We start from the raw sequence: 21,763 nt of genomic DNA on the forward strand, positions 1-21,763 counted from the left end.
AAGAGTTTTCCCTTTTATTGTAGTTTTTTTTTTGGGGGGGGGTGGGTGTGGTTGGGGTGTGGTGTGCGTGGTGTGTGTGTGTGTGTGTGTGGCGGGGGTGTGGTTAACATAGTTAGATTTTGGAGAAAAAAATTGATTTATATTTAAAGGTATATTATACCAACAAATCCAAGGATGCTACAAATCTGAACCGTACGCTAGAATATAATACTCTCGTATCCAAACACAGGTAAACATTCTGAAAACCCTAGTCGTCCCCCCTTTATAAACAAAATTTCGTTCTTTCACCCGGAGTTGTTGTGAAGCGCTCATCTTCTGGCTTCTGCATTTGAAAATTAAAGCAACCAAGTATCAACATGGTGGCCGCCAAGAAGACCGTAATCTCTCTTTCTGGATTTTTATTTATTATTATTATTTTTGTGTTTTAGGAAATAAAAAATCAGGATTGTGATCGGAAGATCATTGTTTGTTTTGTTGTGTGGAATTTGCAGAAGAAGACTCATGAGAGCATCAACAACAGGTTGGCGCTCGTCATGAAGAGTGGCAAATACACTTTGGGCTACAAGACTGTCCTTAAATCCCTTAGGAACTCCAAGGGTATCTTATGTTTTACCTTTTTATTTCTTTCTTTTCAGATCTTGAACTCGCTTTACTTAAATTTCAGTTGGATTTTATTGATGGAAAAGCGATTAGTTTTTATATTACACATACGTATTTCTATTTTTATTGACATTTCGATTGAAATTGATTTATTTTAGCATAAATTGTGTATCAAACACTTGTTTCATTTGATGTTTGCTGAGAGTTCTGTTTGAATTAATTAATTAATTAATAATTATTTGCAGGGAAGCTGATCATTATTGCAAACAATTGCCCACCCCTAAGGAAGTCTGAAATTGAGTATTACGCTATGTTGGCCAAGGTTGGAGTTCACCACTACAATGGGAGTAAGTTTGTTAACTTTTTTTTTAACACTATTTTTTGCTCGAAGTTCTTTGTAGTTATGGTTTTTAATTATACATAGCATTTGAGGTTTTTATTTATCAAATTTGTATCATAAATGAAGAATTTGAATTATTCTGGTTTCTTTGAGTCGTATTTTATTTTATTTATTTTTTATCATGTAGACCATGGTTGGATTTTAATGGAGATGATGTTTCAGATGAGCTATATTTATTCCTTGCATATTGTGTTTTTAATATATTGTAATGCTATATTTATTGTTTGAAAGTTTAATATTGTTTTGAGCTCAAGCTTAAGAGGTGTTTTGCTCGCCAACTTACGAACCTGAAAAAAATCTATTCGAATTAATTAAAGTAATACCATTTTGACCATTGCACATCGAAATGATGTTGTATCAGTTGTTTTTGTCTTGGCTACAGTACCCAGTTGAGCTCAAAACTTTTCTTAGCTCAGTATTATAGTTGAAATTGAGTTTGGCTCTCCTCAAGTGAGCGGAGCGCCTCCCAAGCCAAACTCGAGCTTGGTTTTGCTTGAATTCAGCCCTAGTGTATGATATGTGGACAATTTAATTTTTTGTACCTTTACTGTGATAACCAAATGTTAGTTTAATGCAAGTTTGTCTTATATATCTTATGGAAATATTCCCCTCAAAGGATTTTCTTTTTTATTATGTCAGACAATGTAGACTTGGGGACTGCATGTGGAAAATATTACAGAGTTTGCTGCCTCAGCATTATCGATGCAGGTATTTTTAAAAAAAAAAAGTGGCTCAGATTGTAACACTTTTACATTAGAAAAATTACGTAACTTATTATTGTGGTGAACTTTTGTTTTATCAGGAGACTCGGATATTATCAAGAGCATGCCTGGTGATCACTGATGAGAATAGCAAAATCATCCTAGGAGTCTGTCATTTTTGGCAAATTTATTTTAGGTTCAAACCTTTGATTTTGTTAATTAAAGCCATATATTTTGCAACTTAAAAGCTGCATTGTAGCATTTTTTCAGATGGAGACATAATTGTTTGTTATCTACTAAATGTTTAATTTTGAGTTTCATTAGTTTTTATTAATCTGTAGCTGCAAGAGTTGCTGTGCGTGGATGGTGAAACTGAAGTTTATTTTGATCATTTAAACGTCACTTGAATGATTTGATTGTGTATTTGAAATGGAAATGATGAAAGGGGACATTGGAATCTACCTAATAAGCAGTTTGTGCTTCCTACTAAGCCTTCGAGAAGATAGCTATTTGGAAGGCTGGCAACATGTCAATACAATATCGAAAATCTTATTTTTTCTTCCTTCATTTATTATAGTTATTCTTCATTTGTTCTATTTAGTTTGTAGGTAAGTTGGGGTAGATTCCTATTAAATTGAACTTAAATTTGAGTTAACTTGAGTTAGATTTAATATGAAAAAGTTGATCTTGAGTTTAGGCTCAAACCTAGTGAGAGAAGAGTCAAATTTAAGTTTGATTCAAGTTTAGTCATAGTATCAATTGAGTTTGACCTAAGTTAGGTTCAATATTGTAACTGAATAAAAAAACAATTAAAATGATGTTATTTTAATACATATTAATTAAAATAATATTATTTTTAATTGATTTAAATCAAGTTTTTCAAGTTTGTAAGCTTAACAAGCGAAACACCTATAAACTCAAGTTTGATAATACAAGATTGTTAAATTTGAGTTTAAGTTCAAGCTTGTTTAAATTGAATTTATTTGAGTTAAATTAACAATTGAGTTTAAGTCAATTTGGTTCGAATCTATCTCTATATATAAATAACTTTTTTTAGTCATTCACAAAGTTAAAAACTGAGTCATTACTTGAAGAAACTCGTTAGTTTTGAACTCAATGCTCATCGACATATAACTTGAGATTGGCAAACCAAATGATCCTGTTTTGGTTTTGATCATCAATGAGAAGGGGTCCATATGTTTTTAGGACAATAAGCAATCTTGATTAGGGTCCAAATTCAAGTAAGGTTGATCAATTGAAACTGAGCTCCTTGGACTAGTCGATGATGATATTGGATTGAATCGACAAGCCTAAGATTAAGAGAGGGACCTTAGCTTCTGCCATTGCATTGTCTCCTTTGAAGATTGCACCGATGGCTCTTCTTGGGCGTTTTTCGATTGCCAAACAAAAGAAAAGGAAGAAAGAAAAAAAAAAAAAAAAATATGGGAAGAAAAAAATAAAATATATAATAGGAGAAAAAATATATTTTATTTATATTATTTTAAGTATAAGTAATATTAACTATTCAAATTTCTGTTACGTTTGTGAAACTTTAATTTAAATTATTAAAAAAAAAATTTAACTTTCTTATATATTATACAAGATGACAAAAATTAAAACTAGCAACACTTTGATGAATAGGTGGAAAATTTGTAATTTAAATGGCAACCAATTTATTTGATCAAATTTGGTGTGGTACATAGTTGTTCCGCCTATAATTAAAAACATAATTACATTTGCTTCAACCATCGTTAAAAAAATTATATAAAAAGATAATTGAAGTATCAATGGAAAAGAAATTGGATCTGCTCTGCTCACATCCGTCTAAATCGGTCCTCTTACGAATACTAGAATGGTCTGCTGGAAATGAAATTTTGCATGAAGGGGTGTTTTGTTCAGATAATATTTTATTTTATTATTAAAATAAAAAAATATTTTAAAAATAGATTTATTAAGTATAAATAATTATTATATTTTATAAAATTTGATAAGTATAAATAATTATTGTATTTAATTAAAGGTAATAAAAGAATACTAGTAAATTATTATTTTTAAATACTTTTGAATATAATTATTTTTAAATATTTTTATATTATTTATTATATTAATTAAAAATAAATTTATTTTTATCTCAAAAAATTAATAAATAATAATATAATTATAATAAAATTAAAATTACTTTATTAATCTTTTAATACCTAAGGTAAATATGATAATTAGATTACTACCTATATTACCTATCATATCAGTATTGGTAATAAAATATTATCGTAATCTTTTATTACTGATAAACCAAATAAGGTAATATAAGTAATAAAATATAAATTACTAAAGTAATATTTAAATTTATGAAACCAAATGCCCCTTTAATTTTTAATCCAAAAAACTAGCTTAAAATTAAAAAAGAGTTGATTTAAAATTTATCTATAGCTTTTAATTTAACAGTAGTTTATGAATAATCTATCAAGTATATTTAAAGGGAAATTATATTAAATGTTCACTTTTATCCTTTTATTAAGCAAAAATGCTCATTTCTCCTATTTCTAAGAAAAATACCTATTTTTCTTATTCTTAAGCAAAAATACCCTAATTTTTTTTTAAATACCAAAATTACCTTTCACCACATCTATATAAACCTTCTCACTCTCACTTTTATTACATTCACTTCTTATATTACTTAAAAACTTACTCTCACTTTTATTTTTACTTGATACCAATTACTACAGGTTTGTTTGAAAGAAGGAAATTCGTATGTCTAAATTTGAGTAAAAAAAAATCAATTCATGAAAAAAAATATTTATATGAATCTTAACTTAAAACTTAATTTTATTTGTTAAAATCTAGTTTGTATGTCATGTAAAGGGGATATTTAGATATTTGATAAAATTTGGGGGTTAAATGAAATATTAGAAAAATGTTGAGGGCATTTTGATATTACACAATATATAAAGGATTTAAATAGCATATTAAGAATAAATAGATATATTGAAATACCCTAAAATGTCAATAATAAAAAAATCACTTGAAAATCTAAAAAAAAAATCTGAATTTTGAAAATTACACGTTCAAATAGCTTAGAAACGAGAAAACTAAAAAATCAATATAAAATTTCATAATTACATTGTAAAACGTGTATAAAAAAACACAAAACTAAAGAGACATATGTCAAATTTGAAATCTACATATCAAAAAAGTCTAGCCTGATCACAAACAAGCTCAAATTCATAAAAACCGAAAATCTTAAATTTGGTAAAACAAAAAAACTGCATAATATAGACTAAAATAGTTTTATTTGAGCCTTCAAATTGGTTGCAACTAGTGAAGCTAGTTATTGTTATAGAGCTCGAAATGAACTTCGCGTTGATATATTACAGGCCTTGTAACTCCTCTCGGATCAAAAGTTATGGACGTTCAAAGTTTGTCTCCTACAAGCCCTATAGTTTAAAAAAAGTCAATTTTTACTCAACTCACAGTTTTCACAGTTTAATGTAAAATTTTACACGGATCGTTGTGGATCTCCCCCTCTTCCCTCTCCCCCTAAAATTTTAAAAATGTTAAATTTTCTCCCACCCCATGGGCGTCTGTGAAAGATTATCGTAGCGTTGAAAGATCTAACCCATTTTTCAGTCAAAAATCGTCATTTCAGCCTCTAATTTCTAGGGGTGTTCAAAAATTTTCAATAACCGAATTGAAACAGTAACCGAACCGATATTCGAACCAAAAAATAGGTTACCCATAAAACTGGTTCGGTTACCAGGTCAAAATATTAAGAAAACTGAAAATTCGATTCGGTTTTCGGTTTACTCAAATTGAAAAATCGGTTAACCGATAACCGATTCAATTTTCAAATTTAAAAAATAATAAAAAATTTATCCTAAAAATTGAAACTTATCCTTTTTTATTAACATAAAAAGTCAAAGGTTTATTTACAGAAAAAAAAAGGTTTTTATCTTTTCCTTTACTTCCGTCCTTTACTGCAATTTTTCCTTCTTTGTATATCTCCAACCACCCAGTTAGCTAGTGTGCAGAATTGTTGCAGTTGCAGAGCTGCCCAAGAAGCAAGCAACTAAGGATCAACATGTCTCATCTTCTTTTCTCTTCTTTTTCATTTTCTCTTCTCCATTCTTGCTTGCAACAATCTTCACTGCCATATTTTTTTCTCTTCTCTATTCTTGCAGCAGATTTTTATCATTGATTTTAGGCTTGCAAAAAGATATTGAAACCCCACCACAAACCGCCACATTTCTTATAGGTGAGTGTTCAATTGTAAAGTTCTTATCAAAAGCATGAAAATTTGGTTTTCTTAGGTTATTGCCTTTTCTATTTTCTATATGTCATGTGATTTTGGGTGATGGTCTTGCTTCTATTAACCATATGAGTGGAGTTGATAATATATGTCTTTTTTTAAAAGCTTTTTTTTAATGTGTTTTCCTAGATATTTATTGCAGTAAATAATTTCAAACATTAAAATTATCAGTATTTGTATTTCGGACTTACGAATGTGTATTAGCATAAAACAGCAGTATTCAATTTTACTATTTGCTACATAAACTGCTCATGGATTCTATACTTAAATGAACCCTTACAAACCTTATATGTGATGTGAGACTAATAATAAGGGTATATATATCATAATGTTAAAAGAAAGCCGAGGTAAAAATACTATCTGGAAAGTGATTGTTAATTTATTCTTATTATCAATCTGGTATTTAAATTTATTATTTATGGCACAGGAATTCAACAAAGAAAAATAAGGAGTGATTTACATATAAAGATGCACAATAGAACACTGAATTATTTCTAGCAAACATGCATTAAAGAAATGCACGAATTAAATAGGCTTGATGAATTAAAGAAATGCATGAAATAAAGAGGCTTGAGCCCACATGTACAGTTGTTAGGCTCTAGGAATAATTTCGTGAATTAAAAAAATGCAAAAAATGACAATTACACATTAATATAATTTCAAAGAGGTTTGATGATATTGTTTTATTGTGTTTTATTAGCATGATAGTATTTACAATTTTATATTGCCTACTAACATAATAATTTATTATTATTATAGATGTCGTCCATCGATGATAACAGTGGAAATTTTGTGGCTCAATTACCAACTAAAGACCTCAAACGTGTAAGTTCTATAAAAACTAGGAAAAATGCTTATAATATGTGGGATCATTTTACAAAAAATGATTGTGAAAATAAAGATAATGTTACAGCTTCATGTAATTATTGCGGGGCTATCCTTGCATGTCCTAGCAAAAATGGTACTAGTTCTTTATGCAATCATTTAAGTAGATGTAAAAAAATATCCTTTGAATATGGCAGAAAAGAGACAAAAGAGTTTAATATTTCAAAAACACACACATGATCTCTCAAGTGGTGTTGAGGCTATTTCCTCACATCCTTCACTTTACTCTTGGAAGTTTGATCAAGATTTAATTAGACATGTTGTAGCAAAAATGATCATTATAGATGAGTTACCTTTTAGGTTTGTGGAGCGAGAAGGGCTTCGTGAAATGATGAGTGTGGCACAACCTAGGTTTCAAGTTCCCTCACGTATTATGTGGCTAGAGATTGTTTTAAAATTTTTGTTGAGGAGAAAGAGAAGTTGAAGAATTTCTTTGTTAAGTTCCCTAATAGAGTTTGTCTCATAACTGATACATAGACATCTTGTCAGAACCTCAATTACATGTATCTTACAGCTCATTTTATTGATGAGGATTGGAAACTAAACAAAAAAATTTTAAAATTTTGTCCTATTTCGAGTCATAAAGGTTTAACTATTGGCAAGACAGTTGAGAGTTGTTTGTTTCAATAGAAAATTTCTAAGATACTCACCATAACTGTTGATAATGCAAGCTTTAATGATACAAGACTAAATTATCTTAAGCAAAGGTTAGAACGTTGGAATAATAGTGTATTGAATAGTGACTTCATATGAGATGTTGTGTGCATATATTGAGTCTAACCGTAAAAAAAGGGTTAAAAGATATGGATGACTCTATTTTTAGAATTTGTTCCGCCGTAAGGTATGTAAGGTCTTCTCTAATGAGATTGAAAAAGTTTAAAAATTGTGTAGAACAAGAAAAAATTGAAAGTAAATGTTTGTTAGCTCTTGATGTTGAAACAAGATGAAACTCAACTTATTTGATGTTGGATGTGGCTATAAAATTTCAAAGAGCATTTGACTTGTTAGAGCTTCAAGATAGTAAGTATCGAGTTGAGCTTAATAGGGATAAGTATAAGGGTGATCTTACGCCTACTGATTGAGAATATGCTTATTATTTGTTGTCTTTTCTTAAAATTTTTTATGATACAACTCTACGTGTGTCTGATTCTCTTTATGTTACAGGTAATGTATATATGTGAGAAATATATGGCATTGGGTTGAATATTTCGACATAGTGTAAAAGTAGTGATCATAAATTATGTCAAATGGCTAAAAAGATGAAGGGAAAATATGACAAATATTGGGGAAATATTGATAATATTAACCTAATGTTATTCATTGCAGTGGTATTGGATCCTAGGTACAAGTTAGAGTATGTGAATTGGGTTATTAATCATTCCTATGATGTTGTTGATGCTGATAAGTTGAAAACAAAAGTAAAAGAGACTTTGTATGCTTCATATGAAGAATACAGTTTGCTTAATATTTCTCATAGTATACAATCAACTGAGGAATCTCAAGGTATAAGCAATGTTGATATTGGTGATGTAAATCTTGATCCTAAAGATTTCATGATTGTTATGTATAATGAAGAAAGGGCTGGACAACGAGCTATGCAACCTAAATCTGAGTTGGATAAATATCTAGCCGAAGACATTGATGATGATAGAGACAAAAAGTTTGATATCTTGAATTGATGGAAAATGAACTCACCAAGATATCAAATTCTCTCTCTGGTAGCACGAGATGTTTTGGCTATGCCTGTTTCAACTGTTGCATCTAAGTCAGCTTTTAGTACTGGGGGTCGTGTATTAGATCCATTTCGTAGCTCTCTTACTTCTACGATGGTAGAGGCTCTTATTTGTACACAAGATTGAATCTGAGGATCACGTGAACCATTTATAATTGAAGAAAGCTTGCAAGAGATAGCAAACATTGAATCAGGTAAAAAGTAAAATTATTCACAAACATGCATATATAATTTGTAAATTGTTTATGATACATGTTGTAAATATTATGATTGATTGTGATTTAAAAATAGTTATATTAAATGATATAATCATGAAATGGGTTTATTTATATCTTATGTATTATTTGTTTTTTATTTTTTGAAGAATTTTCACCCTCGCCAACTGAAACTACCACTATTCATTTGGAGGATGATTGATACAATCTCTCTAGTCTCAATGCCATTTTGTCATCTTCGTGGTGAGTTATTCAATTCAATCTCATACTTAGTTTTAAGTTTTTATTTCTCTATTTATTTTTTTATTTTGTGTGTTGTTCATTTAGTTACATAGTTATTGTTTAAAAAATTTATTGACTATATGTTCAACATCTTGGTATGTGAAATGAATGATATTGAATTTATATTTAGGTGTAAGAGAATTTTCTAATGCTAGTTTTTTTTTTAACTTATTTTCTTGATTCATTAATTATCTATAGGTTGAAGATATTGACGTAAAGTGCAAAAAGAATATGTTACCGATCTACACTTCTTTAATTTCCTAATTTGTAAATTAATTTAATATTCAATTGAATCATATTTGTATGTATTTATATTAAACATAGAATCATTTAAAATTTACTTAACTTTAGTGTTTAGTGAAAGCTAAAATTAGAAAAGAAAACAATTTATATTAAAAACTTAATTGAAAAATTAATTGTTAAAATTCGGTTCAAAATTGGGTAAACAAAAATTCGGATCAGTTATAAATCAGTTAATGTGTAAAACAGTTCGTAATTTTTATAAAACTGAAAATTCGGTTCGGTTAGCTGGTTTTGTTCACCCCTACTAATTTCAACACAAATCAAATCTACACATCCAATAATACAAAACCCCTCAAGAAATTCAAACAAAACAACGAAGAATCAAAATATTTTATGTATTATTCAAAATTAGAACCCTAAACATTCAAACCTCAAAATCCCCCTCAAATCTCAATATTCCTAACAATAAATTGATTTAAATAAGAAGTGGATAATGTACTATCCTTATTTGTTATTTTTTATTGTCGAAAAACATGAAAATCAACGAAAACGAGTAAAACCCTTTGAGCCCATATGAGACCCATGGGAGATTTGAATTTTATTTGAATTTGAACAGTAAATCCATAGGAAATGTAGGTTTAATATAAGGGCAGTTTAGTCATTTCCTAAGTTGAGGGCATTTTTACTTAATTTTTAGAGTTTTGAGTAATTTTATTTAACACACTTTATTTTAGGTATTTATTATAATTTCCCATATTTAAATGGTGTTTTAATCTTGAAAATTACTTTTACATCACAAATCTGAAAGCCGTGATGTTGAAGTCAGAAACCCCTTCATCACTCCTCAAGGCGCATTCCTGCCACAACGAAGGTACTGAGTAATCAGTCAACAGTTACAAGAAGCAATATTTTATAATATATTTAGTGTATAACGAAATATTATGTAGCAAAATAAATGTCTAATCAATCAAAATAAAAAATATTTGGTGGAATTATAATTTCAACCATGGTAAAAAATTGCCCAAATTGTAAAACTTTATTCATGTAAGTTAACTTTAACAGATGTAATAGAATCAGAATGTGGGTTTTAATTTCATTTCCAACACTAGTGGGCGGTGAATGTAAATCAAATATAGATATGGGTTTGTTAATCTTAAAGTATTTTTTATTTCAATTTTGAAGCCAAATTTTCCAGTTCCAGCATTTAACACCAAATTCACACGGTTGGTAGCCTGTAACAGTTGAAAGCTGTGAATCTGGTAGTTGATTAAACTTATTTTCAGATCTAGGAACACCATAGTTACTCGTCCGATTTTCCTTGTGTTGAACATAATAAGGAAAGGCAAAGAAGAAAAATAACAGTGGAATTTTGGAAGATGAATAGTTTCAGTGCAGAAGGTCTGTCAACAATTGGAGGCGTCGCCACCGTTTCGCTTCTTCATTCCTTTATCCCGACGCATTGGCTTCCTTTCTCCATAGTCGGCCGCGCTCAGAAATGGAGTCTCTCCAAAATCCTTTTCGTCAGTATGTTTCCTTCATTTTTATTTATCTGTTTTGTTTAATTGAAACAATTTGTTATGTCATTCTGATAATGAAACATCTGCTTATTAGGAGCCCTTGAATTATAGTGTTTATAGTAACATCTGAGATTCAGTTGATATTTTTTAACCATGAATTTCTGAGAAATGTTAGATGTTTAACGCTGCTTACATTGTATTTTCTAGCTGCATCAATTTTAAAAATTTAAGCTTCATGCAATTTTTTATGAACTTATTTGTGTTGGTTGAAAAAGAAGAAGATGCGGTGATTGGAAATCTATTAGATTCTTTTACATTATATATTCAGGGATATATGATTATGCGCTGGTGGTTGATATTAAGCTTGTTTTTGCTTCATAGCATAGCACACATTGCAGCGGTTTGAAAACCATCAGTTTGACTCATGAAATGCATTTTCCTTGATGAGTAACAACATGAAGGTGATTTTTTTTCAGAGCTGTATTGTGGTGTGTTTTCTTGTCCATCTTTATAAATCGGGAACTAAGGATGTGAATTTTAAAGCAATACCTTTTAGAAAAACGCTATTGCTTGTTGAAGCTTAATTTGATTATATTTTGTTATAGTTCTAAATGTTATATTATGTTTCTGTCCTTTACTCAGATCTCGGACCTGAAAGCTGAGTAAGTAATTCAGATCTTAGTTGTAAACGCTAATAGATATCTCTCCCAACTTTAAAGATATTCAAATCTTAGTAGTCAAAGATAACATAGGAGAATATGAGGGTTATGAGAAGAGAAAGAGCTATTTTGAGTCTCCTTAGACTAAATGGGAAAAATATCACTGTAGATCTTTGAATAACACATTTTGTTATGTATCCATGGATCTCTTATAATGAATACATTGTGGTTGACAATGATCTTTTAGATGGAGACAAGTGGAATTTCTGATTTCAAGTTTTAACAGACAAGGACTGTTTATGTTCATTTGTGTGATAAATTCTGCAGTATTGGAAAGGCTTTTGGTTTGCTTAATGTTTTTTATATCCCAACTTAAACAGCTGAGTAAATTCTTTGTGCTCAGGGTTCAAATTCCGTTAGGGCCGCATGCTTAAAATATGGATATTATGTACAATGTTTTATCAAAATGATAAAAAATAAGCAGGTTTCTAATCATTCAATTTAGGAACAATCTAAGGGTTATTAGCATGAACTTAAACTGAAAAAACCAAAAATTCTTAAATACCCCTTATTAATGTGGATATAATTTCAGCAATCACTTTCATTATGGAGTTGATAAGTATATTCCTTCAATTCTGCATGTAAGTCAAGTTCATCAAAATCAAATCTTTGTTTACCTTGGATAGAGTAATGTGTGTTAAAAATTTTGACAACTTCTCTAGGATTGATTGGCTTCAAAGGAATGGATTTCTTCTTCTTGAGCTGGATAGGTTACTGCTTGGCCAGGAGGCTATTTTGTCTTCTTGTCTCCAAAAGTCCATGCATTGGATGTAGACAAATGAGCACCCTTGTGGAAAAGATTTGTTGGAAAACTACTTCCAAACAAAACCAAATTGTTATTTGGGTTAAACCTTTGACAAATGATTCTTATATGGAAAGAACACCTGCTACTGAAGCTCCAGTACGCAGATTTCATCATTATCCAGATGTTGCATGCTTTGTGTACACCTTACTCTGGCCATCAATGACATTGGCCCCGATCTGACTACTCAGAGAAAGATCTTGGTCGGTGGTGTTGGCATCAAGTAGCGCTGTGTTGCAGACCTGTAGAATAGCAAATTCAGACTTGTAGAGCAGAAGATTTAGACCTGTAGAACAGAGAATTCCAGCCGAATAATGCCTCCAGATTACTCAAGATGACAGATCTCTCACAAGAAAGATGTCAAAATAAGATCCATAACTTTCAGAATGTAAATTCAACAAACAAATTGTACAGACGGAAATCTCTTCGTCGCACCACCGTGCGACGAAGAGATCTCTCTTCGTCGCTCCACCCAGACGACGAAGGACGACGCTTCATCATCCTTCGTCGCTCGTTGCGTTGTCCAGACGCGACGATGAAGGATGACGAAGCGTCGTCCTTCGTCTGTTCTTCTAGATTGGACGACGCTTCGTCGTCCAGATCTGGGCTACGAAGGGTCGTCCTTCGTCGTCCTCTGTAGTCGAAGATGGGAGATCGGTCGAATGAGTAGGCCGTCGGTGGTGGCCGGAGAAGGAAGCAAACCCTAGGGGTGAAATCTAAACTTTTCAAACTTTGAGGATGGGTTAGTTATTAATTTTTAAAACCTGGAGGGGGGAAACGGTAAAATTTTAAAGTTTTAAGTTTTTAAAAGTAAAATGACGGTTTTGCCCCTGTCCCTAACTGAAAAATTGGACGACAGTTTGGTCATGGGTGGAAAAAGTGGATTTTCATATGCCGTGGGTGGCATTTTGAAAACACATCAAAAGTTGGGTGGGAAATAGTCCTTCTCCTTTCTTAAAACGATAAGGCTATAATTTAAGAAATACTTTAAATCAGCTTGCCTTTTCATGCGCTCCTTTGTGATGTTCAATTTTTCCTTCAATTCAATTAGAATAACATCACGCTGCTGAAGGTAGTTATTCACATCATCAATTTTTGAAGTAGCAGAGTCCTATCAGAGTAAAGCAAAAGGGTCATGCCCATAAACAGCCTTAAATGGGGTCATACCAATAGAGCTATGAAACGTGGTGTTGTACCAGTACTTTGCCCACGATAGCCATTTAATCCACCCACGAGGCTGTTGAATACAAAAACAATGAAGATAAGTCTCGAGGGTCTTATTCACAATCTCAGTTTGACCATCGGTCTGTGCATGGTAAGCACTACTGAATTTTAAAGTGGTACCCACAGAACGAAATAGCTCAGCCCAAAATTGACTCATAAATAAATTGTCTTGATTGGATACAATTGAACGAGGGTAACCATGGAGACGAACAATTTCTTTAGCGAATATCGCGGCTACTTCTTTTGCTATGTAAGGGTGAGAGAGGGGCAGGAAGTGATTATACTTTGTCAGTCGGTCTACCACCACTAAAATAGTATGACCTTTATTAGATCGAGGTAGGCTGCCAATGGAATCCATTGAAATGTCTTCTCAAACTCTATCTGTCACTAGCAAGGGTTGCAATAATCCTGCAGGACTCATAGCCTCGTATTTATTGTGATGGCACGTTTCACAATTTGCGACAAAGTCCTTAATAGTTTTTTTCATTTCAAGCCAATAAAACATTGCAACAATCCTCTTATAAGTTAGGAAAAATCCCGAACGACCTCTAAATAGGGACGAGTGGAACTCATTCAAGATAGTTGGAAGAATATTAGACTGAGGAGTGATAACCAATCTCTCTTTGTAGAACAAAGTGTCGTGCTTCAACTCAAAGTTGGCGTGACTTGTTGGATCCTTTAATAAATCCTGTATTCTACCTTTGTAATGAGCATCAAATCGAACCTCTTCATCTATAATGGCACCGTTTATCCAATGGCTTGCAGAGAGAGAGTTCAGTGACATTGATTCTAAGGGTAGCCTAGATAGAGTATCTGCAGCTTTGTTTTCTACCCCAGAGCGGTATTGAATTTCAAAATCATATCCCAATAGCTTCATAACCCATCTCTGTTGATTGCTACTGACAATTGTCTATTCCATAAGGTGTTTGAGGCTCTTTTGATCGGTGCGGACAATAAAGTGCCTTCCCAATAAATAATGTCGCCATTTTTGAAGGGCTATGACAATGGCCATCAACTCCTTTTTGTAAATTGATTTTGTCTTATTCCGCTGTGATAGTATATGACTCATGAAGGATATTGGTCGATTCTCTTGCACAAGAACAACTCCAATTCCATTAGCTGAGGCATCCGTTTCAACAACAAAGGTTTGAGTGAAATTTGGCATGGCAAGTACAGGGACCGTGGTCATGGCCTTCTTGAGGGCTTCGAATGCGGTCGTTGCTTCATCATTCCACTGAAAAGAGTTCTTCTTTAATAACTGAGTAAGTGGGGCTGCAATTCGTCCATAATCTCGCACGAAACGTCTATAATAACCAGTGAGACCCAAGAATCCACAGAGTTCACTGATATTTCTTGGACGTGGCCAATCAACCATACATTGATTCTTTCTAGGGTTAGCGGCAACTCCCTCGGTTGAAATAATATGACCCAAATATTCAAGACGAGATACCCCAAATAAGCACTTCTTTCGATTCAATACCAACTGATGCTTGGAAAGAAGGCACAAGGCTGTATCTAAGTGCTTCAGGTGATCTGCTAATGTCTTACGGTAGATTAAGATATCATCAAAAAAGACAAGGATAAAACGTCTTAATTAGTCTCGAAAAATTTTATTCATCAAGACCTGAAAAGTAGCTGGAGCATTGGATAACCCAAACGACATTACTAAGAATTCATAATGACTATTATAGGTTCGGAATACAGTTTTTTCTACATAAGCTTCCGCAATACGTATTTGATGATATCCAAACTTTAAATTTAGCTTACTAAAAATAGTTGCACTAGATAATTCATCTAAAAGTTTATCAATAACAGGTATAGGAAACTTACCTAGGATAGTGAGTTTGTTCAATGCCTTGTAGTCCACACAAAAACGCCAGCCTCTATCTTTTTTCTGGACGAGTAACACCGGACTAGAATAGGGATTGACACTAGAGCGAATGATGCCGACTTGTAGCATTTCACGAACTTGCCTTTCACCTTCATTCTTTTGATGGTGGGGATATCGATAAGATCGGATACTTGATGGTGTGGCCCCTTCGATCAAGCGTATGGCATGGTCATGAGGACGTTGGGGTGGGAGACTTTTTGGTTTGTAAAACAGTTGGTGATAATTCTATAGTAGGGAAGAAATTTTCGATGTCAATTGCTCTTCTGAAGGGAAGTTCATGTCTGCTGCAGCCAACTCAATTAAGTATCACATCTTGCTTTTTTTTAGTGTCTTCCAGATAGATTTGTGAGAGGCTTCCTGAGTGTCTAAGGAAAGATCTCCTTGAAGTGTGACTTGCTGCCCTTTTCATTCGAACCACATTGTCAACGAATTTCAATCACTGCGTACTATGCCGAGGGTGGCTAGCTAATCAATTTCGAGAATGACGTCGATATTGCCTAATTGAAATATTAAATAGTTTTGCACAAAGTTAATTTCTCCTATTATCAGCTTAACATTCTTACAAATTCCTCCTCCTGTGATTTATTTCCCTGTTCCAACTGTCACTGTAAATCGTTTCTGTTGAACAGGCAACGCTAAAGCGGACACCAATTGTTGAGAGAGGAAACTGTTGGTCGTTCCACAATCAATTAAAACGATTACCGGTTCTCCTATTATAATGCCCTGTAGTTTCATCGTTTTGGGGGAGTTTACCCCTGCCACTGAATGACGGGATAGTTCAATGGTTGGTGTCTTCACTGGCTGCATCTCGTCGACATCTACTGAAGAGTCTTCTTCTTCCATTACATCACTCTCACAAAGCATTAGTCGGAATTGCTTGTATGGACAGTCATGGGTGGGGCTGTATTTGTCACTGCATTTGTAGTAGAGTTTCTGATTATATCGAAACTTGAGTTCTTGCTGGGAGAAACGTCAATGTTGTTGTGGTGGGGGCGCATCTTGTTGGGAGAGACGTCGTGGTTGCTGTGGTGGTGGCAGCCTTCTATTGAGAGAGATCGTAGTAGAAGTTGGCGTTGGTGTCGGTTGGGTGGAGCGTTTGTCGGTACGGTGGATCGAAGTTTGTGGTACGGACGCGGATAGGATGGTTGTTGGCTGAGTTTCGGCGACGCTCGAAGGTAGATGCAGCGAGTTGAGGAGTGGAGATGGAATGGCGGGGTAAGATGATGGGTTTTGTGCTGGGTTTGGGTGTATGGATGGGTGGACTGGTTGGGGTTGGGGTTGGGGTTGGGTCGGGTAGGTGTGTGGATAGGGATATTGGGCTTGGGAGGGCGTAACGGGTTGGAATTCCGGTGTGTGAAAAGTGTTTGTGTGTGGGCTTTGAGTTTGAGTTGGTGTGGGGCTTGGGTTAGTGTTTTGGGCCAAAGAAGGTTGGGTCATGTGGGGTTGCATAGTAGTTGGATTGGTGAAATTAGAAATTTCTTGAGTGGGTTGTGGGTGAGTAGGATATTAATTTGGGTTTGAGCTTGTCATTTTATTGAAGGGGTGCGCTAAATATGGAGTGGGTGTATTCAACAACAAGTTGGCTTGACCTGGAACCTGATCGACCCCTCCAATTAAACCTGACCTGTGCAAAGCCCAATCTCTCTGCTTTATCTTAGCCGCCATCTGTATCAGTGTTTTGAGATCTGCCGGTGCCAGCAGACGCAACTCTGCCTGAATATGATGTTTAAGGCCAGCCAAGAAGGCTTCACGCACCTATTCAATAGATACAATCGGCAACATGGTGACCAACTACTCGAACCGTGCTCGATATTTTGCTACTGTCCCTGTTTGTCAGTGAAGGATGATTTGTTTGTACGGTGACCGGTGTTGCGATGATCCAAAATGAAGAAACAACTCTTCCTTAAGCTCCCTCCACTCTCTGAATGGTTGCCACAGCTCACGAAATTGAAACCACGACAATGCTTCGCCTTCAAAACAAAGGATGACTGTTGGAAGCCATTCTCGATCGTCCATTCCCTTCATCTGGAAATAATGCTCAACTTTTGCAGCCCAGCCCAGGGTTTTTCTCCATTGAACACTGGCAGTTCCATCTTTCAATGAAGGTGATCTCATCAACACCTCTGTTCCGTTAGACGATAACGAGGCATGAATTGGTTTCTTGAAGTCTCGTCGTAAGTGGTTCCTGGACCATGAGAATATGGTGGTGGAAAGGGACGTTCGAAGTTGTCTCTCATACCTGTGGAATAATAAGTTTGTGAGGGAAGCATAGGGGAGGGATATGTCGGTTGTCCATGCAATGGGGCTGTGGTCAGAGATGGTGTAGTAGGAAAAGGTGTTGACGGTTGGCCATGAGCTAGGGTCGAGGTAAGAGGTGGTAGCTGCTGATCATAAGATAGCGCGATGGTTGAAGGTGGTACAATTTCTGTTTCCATGCCCTTAACATCCCGTAAAAGCAATTGACGAATTTCATGGAGATTGTTGTCAATTTTGTCAAAACGGTTCACCGACTGGCTTTCAGATTGCATGAATTTCTCGTCCATGGAAACCGCCTTGTCAGCCAAACTTTTTAGATCCTTTTCCAAATCTTCAACTTTTCTACCCATTCGAGTTTTCACCATAAATCGGATTCGTCGGCTCTGATACCAAATTTGTTGCAGACCTGTAGAATAGTAGATTCAGACTTGTAGAGCAGAAGATTCAGACCTGTAGAACAGAGAATTCCAGCCGAATAATCCCTCCAGATTACTCAAGATGACAGATCTCTCACAAGAAAGATGTCAAAATAAGATCCATAACTTTCAGAATGTAAATTCAACAAACAAATTGTAATTCATTATTTAATGAAAAGGGAAATAACATCATCAATTGCAGTAGCAATCACAACATCTAATTATAGAAATTAACAGAGCCAATGCAATAACAATCCAATTAATCAAAACAACAAAACAGCAGCAAATAAAAGGACACAACAACAAAACTCTAAAGCAATTGAGTAACAAAGAGCTCCTAAGAATTTAATCAAATCTGGAAAGTCTTCTTCCCTTGTCTCTTCTCTTCATGCTCGTATTTATAGGCACTCTTTCTCTTCCACTTTCCTCATGGCTGCCTAATTTCTTGCTTAATCTTCTGCATACGTTGGCCTCTTTCCCACTAACCCATTTCCTTCCAAATGATCAGGGTCATTTCCAACCACTTGTTGCACTTTCTCCACTGCCAGCATTTCATCTGAATTTTCCAGAATATCCTTATCAGCCTTGCATCTCATGACACTTCTAGCTGGATCATCTAGTGGGTTGCTCTTTTGGATTTTTGTTTTAGGCCTGCGAAAATAAACTCTGGAAATGAGGCTTCCATCACGCTGCTTTTTTTTTTTTTTAATTTTTTTCTTTTAGGTTGTGCTATAAGTTTTTAGTTTTAGTTTCTTTTTTACATTGATTTTTTATTTATTTTTTAATTTTTAATTTTTTTGAGTGGAGGACTAGTTGGCAGCATTTCATTGGAGGAAAGATTTTATGTGTCAATGTTTTATTGAATAGAAATTTTTTAGTTGAATTCCTTTTAGTTGTTTATTTTTTAATTTATAATATTAAATTACTGATATGTCTCTATTTGATGTTAACTGTAACAACTATTTACAGTTGTATGCCCCCAAATTTAATGATTTGAAACTTGTATCTATTTTTTATCATTGTGACAAAACATTGTAGCTTAATTCATAATCCCCCGTTAATATTATATTTCACTAGAGTCTTCACAACTGATGCTGTTGGTTAAGTAGCCCTGAGTTTAGAACTCAGTGAAAATGTAGGGGACAGTCAAGGGTTTTCTGTGTATACAAAAAAATTCTCAGATATGTTCTCAACTAGAAAGTTATTCTTGCAGATGATGTTTTGGTGTGATTTTACATTTATCCAACTTAATTATGTGGAAGTTATTCTTGTAGTATTTTTTTAGTGAATGTCACACTTATCAAACTTAATTCGGTGAATTTTGAATTTATTCAAACTTCAGTTAGAAGAAAATATAGTTTAATAGCATCAAATTTTTTTTTTCCTTTTGAATTCTTTTTTTTGTTTTATGAGCAAGTATTCTGATATCCTTTCACATTTTAATATATAATTTAGGCATTTGGGGAAGATGGGTTGACTTTCAACTTATCCCGTCTCAATGCAGAATGGATTTGGACAGACCAGTGGTCAGCCCTAGATAAAGAGAATTATCTTATACATTTTGACCAAACTCTACTACTGTATTAGGTACTGTCTCAGATTATTGTCTGAGTTTACCAATACAAGTCATAATTGTAAAAGTTTCACTCTGGACTTAGTGCTTTGATGATTCATTTAGGAAATTTTATTTCTAACCTTCATTTATACGAAATTAATGCCTGAAAGGCTAATAAGTTGTTATTTTAAATATTGTTGAGGCAATACTTCTGATACTCTTCTTAATAGTATATCTTATTATGCAGCTGCATTTGGAGCAGTTTTGCATGTAATATCCACTTCACTTCTTGGAATAACAGCAGTCACCATGGCAAACACTATTGCTGGTGAAGAGACTGTGCATAAACTTGCTTCACTTTTGCTTGTAGTTCTTGGTGGTAGCTATGTCTTGTTGTTTGTGTCTGGGAAAGGTGGCCACAGTCATTCTCACAACAAGCCAATGGAGAAAATGGCCGTTGCTGGGCTTGTTCTTGTTCCAGCATTATCTCCTTGTGCAACCACACTACCCGTGTTTCTTGCTGTTGGGAATTCATCCTCCATGATGGTAGTTGCCATCATAGTGCTTCTATTCAGGTATCTCTAATGAGGCATAAGAAATATTAATTTATATATTCAGGTTTTATTTTGTTAGTTTGTAACTATCTTGATCAATAAGTTTCTCTGTTTGTTTGATTGAGCAAAAGCTAATTTGGAGCAAATCTGGCTAAAATAATTGCATTTGCTACAAGAAAGTGTTGCATGGTTTGACAAATGGAAACATGATTGATTAATTTCTCTCTATTATGTTTCATCATTTATTTTCGTCAGTTAAAACATATATGCATTTATGAGTGTTCTATTGAGCATCATTTGCTTCATTTATACCGGGACTGAATTTTTTTAGGTTTCACTTGTCTGCCCTTCTTATATGAGCAATTTAGGGTCTGTTTACTTGGGTTGAATCCTTACTTATGCTACTATCTTTAATTATTTCCCCTGTCAGATACAACTTTACATACTTTAGAGTTGGCTTTGCACTTCCATAACCCTAACTAACTGGTTGCAGAACTGTTGTGACTTGTGGATATTCTAGTTACTAAACTTGTGTTGTTGACCATTTTTATATATTTAATTGCTCTTATGCAGCTACTATAGATTGAAAATTCTTGCCTGAGATGTAATGTTTATAAGATTATTCATTGGATGACATTACTGATTATATTTCAATCATAACGCTGAGATTGAGAAAAGATTGTTGTATTTTTCAATACAGCACCATTACGGTAATGACCTCACTGGTGGCTCTATCATTTTACGGCGCAAGCCAGTTGAAATTTCATTGGGTGGAGAGGTATGACAAACTTCTTGTAGGATCAGTGCTATGCTTGGTTGGAATTTTGACACTTGTTTTTCACGATCATGATCAACATCAAGATCATAGTCATGGAGGTTATACTGGAGAGCAATTAAATAGGAAACTTATTGCCTTCTAACAGGTTTGTTAGCATATATAAAAAAAAAAAATCTGCATATAATTATGAACCACTGACCACGTAATGTAAACAATTGGCTTGATTGGGAGGAATGTTTGTTTTTCCCACTTTTCACTTGAAATTGTCTAGTTTAAGCCTTCAGATTTTTTAATCTTTTTCTGCTTCTACTACACAAAATTATCTTGTAATAGCCATGATATGATAGAGATCAATAGTTGGGCATAACTAGATTAAATTTGTTCATCTTTGGAGGATTTGATACATAAAACTTTAGACCAGAGATTTTAACATGTGCACATTGTGCGTCTCCTATATATTGATCTCATCATCAACATATATTAGCAAACAATGGCAGCTAGACTATGTAACTAATAAAAAAAAGAAGAGGGCCATTGGAATAACAAAGGGTCACCATGGTTGTGGTGGCACCATGTGCATAAATAGTGTTATTTGTACAAATAATAACATGTTATTGTATAATTGTGTAGTTTTAAATTAAAGATTAAGTAATACTCATTCATATATTGACATGTCATTGTTTGTAT

The 21,763-nt window shown here is 33.6% G+C and overlaps 2 protein-coding genes across 2 annotated transcripts; both read left to right on the plus strand.

The window, feature by feature from the left end:
* Positions 1-216: 216 nt before the first annotated feature.
* On the plus strand, positions 217-2,112 carry LOC123225097 (60S ribosomal protein L30). The gene is made up of 5 exons (XM_044648959.1): positions 217-377; positions 492-597; positions 846-947; positions 1,640-1,708; positions 1,803-2,112. Exons 1-5 carry the CDS (start codon positions 357-359, stop codon positions 1,841-1,843), a joined length of 339 nt encoding a protein of 112 aa, XP_044504894.1. The 5' UTR covers positions 217-356; the 3' UTR covers positions 1,844-2,112.
* Positions 2,113-10,548: 8,436 nt separating this feature from the next.
* Positions 10,549-21,508, plus strand: LOC123226537. The gene is made up of 3 exons (XM_044651064.1): positions 10,549-10,888; positions 19,992-20,319; positions 20,999-21,508. Exons 1-3 carry the CDS (start codon positions 10,741-10,743, stop codon positions 21,216-21,218), a joined length of 696 nt encoding a protein of 231 aa, XP_044506999.1. The 5' UTR covers positions 10,549-10,740; the 3' UTR covers positions 21,219-21,508.
* Positions 21,509-21,763: the final 255 nt, after the last annotated feature.

The sequence above is a fragment of the Mangifera indica genome, chromosome 9 (genome assembly GCF_011075055.1).
Source record: "Mangifera indica cultivar Alphonso chromosome 9, CATAS_Mindica_2.1, whole genome shotgun sequence".
In the NCBI taxonomy this organism is placed as follows: domain Eukaryota; kingdom Viridiplantae; phylum Streptophyta; class Magnoliopsida; order Sapindales; family Anacardiaceae; genus Mangifera; species Mangifera indica.